Source organism: Myotis brandtii, unplaced genomic scaffold (assembly GCF_000412655.1).
Source record: "Myotis brandtii unplaced genomic scaffold, ASM41265v1 scaffold48, whole genome shotgun sequence".
Lineage (NCBI taxonomy): Eukaryota > Metazoa > Chordata > Mammalia > Chiroptera > Vespertilionidae > Myotis > Myotis brandtii.
This window is the reverse complement of record NW_005368341.1, coordinates 7,186,154-7,192,153: the sequence shown is the minus strand read 5'-3', so window position 1 is coordinate 7,192,153 and position 6,000 is coordinate 7,186,154. Positions and strand designations below refer to the sequence as shown.

General features: G+C 33.8%; 1 protein-coding gene across 1 annotated transcript in view; it reads left to right on the top strand.

Moving 5' to 3' along the window:
• The window catches only part of AKAP9 (A kinase (PRKA) anchor protein 9), a 123,006-nt gene that overhangs the window by 13,249 nt on the left and 103,757 nt on the right, over positions 1 to 6,000 (top strand). The window contains exon 2 of the mRNA XM_014547560.1: positions 4,511 to 4,765. Within this exon, the coding sequence (XP_014403046.1) occupies positions 4,511 to 4,765 (255 nt within the window). The remainder of the gene's footprint in view (positions 1 to 4,510; positions 4,766 to 6,000) is intronic.

Genomic DNA, 6,000 nt, shown 5'->3' with positions numbered 1-6,000 from the left:
TTCTGTGCCCGGCCAAGGATGGGCCTCTGGGCCACGGAGAGCCTCTGGGCAGCAGGCGCAGAGCGGCCAGGCCCCGCAGAGAGCTACTGGCACACGGATTCGTGCGCAGGGCTACTAGTATTATTATAAAAACTTGGCATGTTTTATCAGTATTTTAAAGAAGTACTGTATATGAGAATGATCATTTATAAAGTTATAAATACTGAGTTTAAGGAATACATTTTCACTCATTTATATTTAGTTGTTTATTCACATTCTAGTCAGGATATTTGCTTGAGATCTGAATCAGTTTTGAAATATAAGTGTATGTGGACATAATATCTTTCTAGTAAATCTTGCTACTATTTTTCTTCCAACATATGTTAATATTTTTATCATTGGCTTTCAAATGACAAACACAGATGGCTATAGTATGAATTTTTGGCCTGTTTTAGGCTAAATGTTTTTCCAGTAATTTAAAGTGTATCATTTCAGTATAAAATGATTAGCTGATTGAGTAGTTTCTGATACTTCCTTTGTGTTAGCTTGCCATCCTTTAGATTTATAATAAAAATAGTTTAGATAGCTGTAAGAAATCAATGATATGATGTTGTTCCCTCTCTCTCTTTTTTTTTGGCCTAAAATCCTTTTATTAAAAATAAAAAATTTCATTATTAGTTTTAGTTTATTTTAGTTTGAGCATTTAATCATGGAGGAGGCATTATCATCAAGCGGTGTCAGTTTTAGTATGTCCCTAAACATCTTTGTGTTTCAGTTTTTTTTTCTTTTAATCTTTATTGTTGAAAATATTACATAGGTCCTCCTTTCCCCCACTTTAACCTCTCTTTTATAAAACAGAATTCTTGGTAAAAAGCTATTTTGATCATTATTTTTGAGAATTTAATTTTGTCTTGTTTTGGTGGGGAGGAGTGGTTGGGGCCTATTGGAAGAGAGAGATTATGGTGAGAGGGATTATTTTGTGTTTTAATTCATGTAATTATTTTTAATTCTGAGGCCATGGAACTTTTTTATATAATAAAATTCGATATGCCTACTATGTCATCTTAATTATTAGTACTTAAAATGATTACTTAATGGTAAAAGATAAATTATTCATTTTTCACTCAACATGTATTTATGAAATACTGTTCTAGCCTTTGAAAATATAGCAGTGAACAAAAGTTTTTATCCTCATGGATTTTGCCTTATGATTAATTTTTCTGAAAAAATATTATGACTTCATATAATCAGTGGCAGTTCTAAAACAATATCTTGGTAATTTTATGCTCTTAGACATAATTCATTCTGAACACTATAATAGAACCATTATACTTTTTATTCCATATCTATAATTAACTTTTTCACGGGTTCATTTCATAATGGATACTATTGTTTCAGACAGAGTATGTTTTAAAATATTTTTTATTGATTTCTAGAAAGAAAGAAAGGGAGAGGGAAGGAGAGACACATTGATGTGAGAGGGAAACATCCATCTGCTGCTTCTTGCATGCCCCCTACTGGGGATTGAGCCTGCAACCCGGGCATGTACCTTCACCAGGAATCAAACTGGCAACCTTTCCATGCAAGGGACAACGCCCAATGAACTGAGCCACACCGGCCAGGGCCAGATATTTTTTTAAATTAAACTTTTTATAATGCAGTTTTAGTTTTCTTCTTTGTTATATGTTTGTACATATAAGTAAATATTAAATATAAATTACATATACACTAGTGGCCAGTGCACAAATTCGTGCACATTGAAAGGAAATCAATTAGAAGAAATATTTTAATAGAGAAATTCACCCTTTCTCTATAATAGAAGTGTCAACCAAATTCACGATCGACAATAACAGATGGAAACACACGCAAACGCGTGTGCGATTGGCGCCAGCAAGAGCTTTATGTGTGTCGTGCATGCGTGAGTCAACTTAGCCTTTTATAGATATGGATATATGTAACTTAACAGAGTTGAAATTTTAAACAGAATCTTCATCTTTGTCCTGCTATCATCTGCTATCTGAATATATTTTCTAACACAGATAACTTGGGCTTTCAAGAGGCTTTTGAAATTGAGCATAAATATTAAGAATGTCATTATTACCCGGCCAATGTGGCCCAGTGGTTGAGCATTGGCCTATGAACCAGGAGGTCACAGTTTGATTCCCAGTCAGGGCACATGCCCGGTCTGAGACTAGATCCCCAGTGTGGGGCAGCTGGTCAGTGATTCTCTCTCATCGTTGATGTTTCTATTCCCTCTACTTTCCTCTCAGAAATCAATTAAAATATATATTTTTAGAAAGAATTTCATTAATATTTTTCTTGATTTTGCATTCTGTCTGAGAGATCTTTTAAAAAATGATGTGCCTGGATTTTGGGTTCTATTTATAGATAATACATAATGGTGTTTCAGTTGGTTTATTTTTAAGAATGAATCTGCTATCCTCAAAGTAGTAAATGCATTCCTGCAGCTTAATAATGTACAAATAGAGGCAACTGGTGTTGCATCTGTTACTTAAGCAGACATGAAGTAGAATAACTGGCTAGTTGCTAAATAGCTGGGGTGGGGGGGGGATTAAATGTGATATATTTTTATATTCTACGAGGTCAGTTTTTAGATAGTTCTGAGTTATGAATTAGACTTTCTTATTAATGTTATATACTTTTCTTCATCTACAGCAGAGAAAATAAGGATACGATATGCTGTGTGTTATTCTATAGGTTCTTGTATTGGTCACATATTTTGATAGTTAATGATATCAACATCATTATTAAGATTGCTTTAATACCTTATGAGAAATTTAATGGTCATCTTTGTAATTAGTCTAATTAATAGTTATGTTATTAATTTACTGGTAGTATATTTCTTCTTTTTAAGGCACCAGGGGCTTACACTTGTTCTTATGTTTTTGTTTCTCTTCTCTAGAATGATCAAGAGCTCAAATTCAGTTTAGGAATCAGTGGTTAGTAGTTGCTTCATTAAATTTAGAAAATTTATTACATAAAAAAGGAATTTTCGAATGAATATAAGGAAAAGTACCTGCAATCTCAAGTCCAGATATATACCAGAGTTAGTATGGTTATATTCTTTCAGAATTTGCCTATGCCTATGTATGTTATTAAAATTCAAGCTAGTTAGAATGAATTGATGAAAGCTGTAAGCCTGAAGCCTGCTTGTCTTTGTTAAAAAAGATGCACATAATTTTCCTTTTATTAAGGAAAAGAATACATTGCAATATTATTTTATAACTACTACTGTGTCATAAACATCTTTATTATGAATAATGGGTTATATTAATATTATTTTAATTGAGTTAATTCAGTGTTACATACAATAGTTACATAATTCTGATTTTAGGTGGTGACAGATATTTTAGATGATATCCTAATCCGGTATTAAATGACACGGCATAGTATTAGAAGAAAGTTACCACCTTTCTAGATTTAAGTTCATCTGCTAATGGCAAACCAAAAGTCTATTTGATGCTCATATATCCTTCATACCCTTCTCACATTTGCCTGTTTCTTTTATAAACTTCAGCAGTAATATTTAACTAAAATTTTTAATAGTGTCGCTTTATTTTTCATTATTTTTATTTCTGTTTACTATTTTGTTAAATCACAAGTGATACTGGCTATTAATTTATATCAGGGGTAGAAAATCTCCTTATAAAATAAATTTAAATAAGAAAAGCATATAAGTTAAAACATATTAAGTAAATGATAAGTATAAATGGCACTAGGACATGGCATAAATTCTGATGATTAAGTGGTGAGAAGTACTTTTTTTTTTAATATATATTTTATTGATTTTGTACAGAGAGGAAGGGAGAGGGAGAGGGATAGAGAGTTAGAAACATCGATGAGAGAGAAACATCAATTCAGCTGCCTCTTGCACGCCCCCCACTGGAGATGCGCCCGCAACCCAGGTACATGCCCTTGACCGGAATCGAACCTGGGACCCTTCAGTCCGCAGGCCGATGCTCTATCCGCTGAGCCAAACCAGCTAGGGCGAGAAGTACTTTTGTTTGATATTAAAATTATTTCTAATTTCCCCCCATTATAAACAAGGCTGCAGTGATCATTTGTATCGCTAAATCTTTTTGCATGGACTAATTACAGTAGTATAAATTAGTAGAAGTCCCAGAAATTCCACAAAGCAAATTTATCTAGAGCTCTTATATTTTCATATAATCTCACATCCAGAGTTTACACTCTCACCAAGTGTTGAATGAGAGTGCCTGTTTCCCTTATTCTGCCCAACTCTGGGCTAATATATATATTTTTAGACCTGGAATTTTTAGTTCTGAGTATTTAAAAAGCATTCATTCAGAAATACTAATTTCCTTGCAATTCAGTAGTTATTAATATATTAAAGACCAACAATTGTCCTTTATTTTATCATTTTAGTGAATATTTAAAGAAAGTGACCCCAAAGCTGTTTTTCTCTTAGTGGTGATAAAGAAAAATTATCTTTAAGAGTAATGACAATCTCTTTTTCTTTTCTTTCTTTCTTTCTTTTTTTTTTTTGTAGCTTGCCCAGTTTCGACAAAGGAAAGCTCAATGTGATGGGCAGAATCCTTCTAAGAAGAAAAAAAAGAAAAATACTTCAAGCAGTAAACTTGATGTATCAGCATACCATGCTTTGAATATTGAGCAATCACAGAGTGATGAGATGTATGTGAATAGTTCTCAGGGAGTAGGATCAGTCGTGACTCCTGAATCCACAGTAATGAAAACACTACACAGTGGAGAAATAATCAAACATAACCAGGTCTTCTCTGTTGAAGTAAGTATTCATCCAGATTTTTAAACATTAAAATTGTAAGTGGAAAGTTATTGTAATGACAACACTCATTAGCACCCTATGCAGTTTTTATGAGCTTTATTCAATAAACATTTATTAAGCAACTGTTATATACCAAGGATTGAGCACCAAGGTTACCAAGGTAAATATGGCAGTTTTGTCCATTAGGAAAGTCAATCTAATGGGGAGGGCAGATGTAAACTAGGCCATGTACCCTGATTAGAGTTTTGCTAGCAACAGTGTACATGGTACCCTAGAGTATCATGATTTGGAAGAATGCCTAAATCAGCCTTATGTGGTTATTTTGCTAGAGGCAAAGAAGTAGGGAATGCCATCTCTGTGCCAAAGAGACTGTGTTCAAAAAGACACGAAACATTGTGATATGATTTGGAAACCATAAGTAGTTTAGTTTTAAATGGATCACAGTGATGGGGATGGGATGGTGGTAATGATGAAAGGCAGGAGATTGCACCTACCCCATCGAAAGTGCTCAATGAATACTAATTTTCTCCCTCCCCTTAGTGATGTAATTTTTCAAAATAAAGAAATGAGGGAGAAGTTAAGAGTGGTTTAGGATAGTGGATGGGATGGTGGAATTACCAGCTGAAACCAGGAGTAGAGAATTATGGAGTGCTTAGGAGGAACAGTGTTAGAAAAGGTAGATTATTACAGTTTGGATTGGGCTTTGGCATATTTATGTAGAAACAGAAAGATCCAGTGGTTCTCAACCTTCTGGCCCTTTAAATACAGTTCCTCATGTTCTGACCCAACCATAAAATTATTTTCGTTGCTACTTCATAACTGTAATGTTGCTACTGTTATGATTCGTAATGTAAATATCTGATATGCAGGATGATCTTAGGTGACCCCTGTGAAAGTGTTGTTCGACCACCAAAGGGGTCGAGACCCACAGGTTGAGAACCGCTGATTTAGACATATGACATATAGGGATTTGAACTTTATTAATGAGGTCAGGAATGACAGATTTATTATTTATCATAAGAATGTATCTTTTTTAGTCTTTCCTGCTTGGAGTTTGTTGAGCATCTTGGATGTGTAGATCAATGTTTTTCATTAATTTGCGAAGTTTTGAGCCATTATATCCTCAGATATTCTTTTTGCCCCTTTCCTCTCCTTCTGCGTTTTCCATTATGCATATGTTAGTATGTGTTATATTGTTGCACAGATCTCTGATGCTCTGTTCATTTTTCTTATTT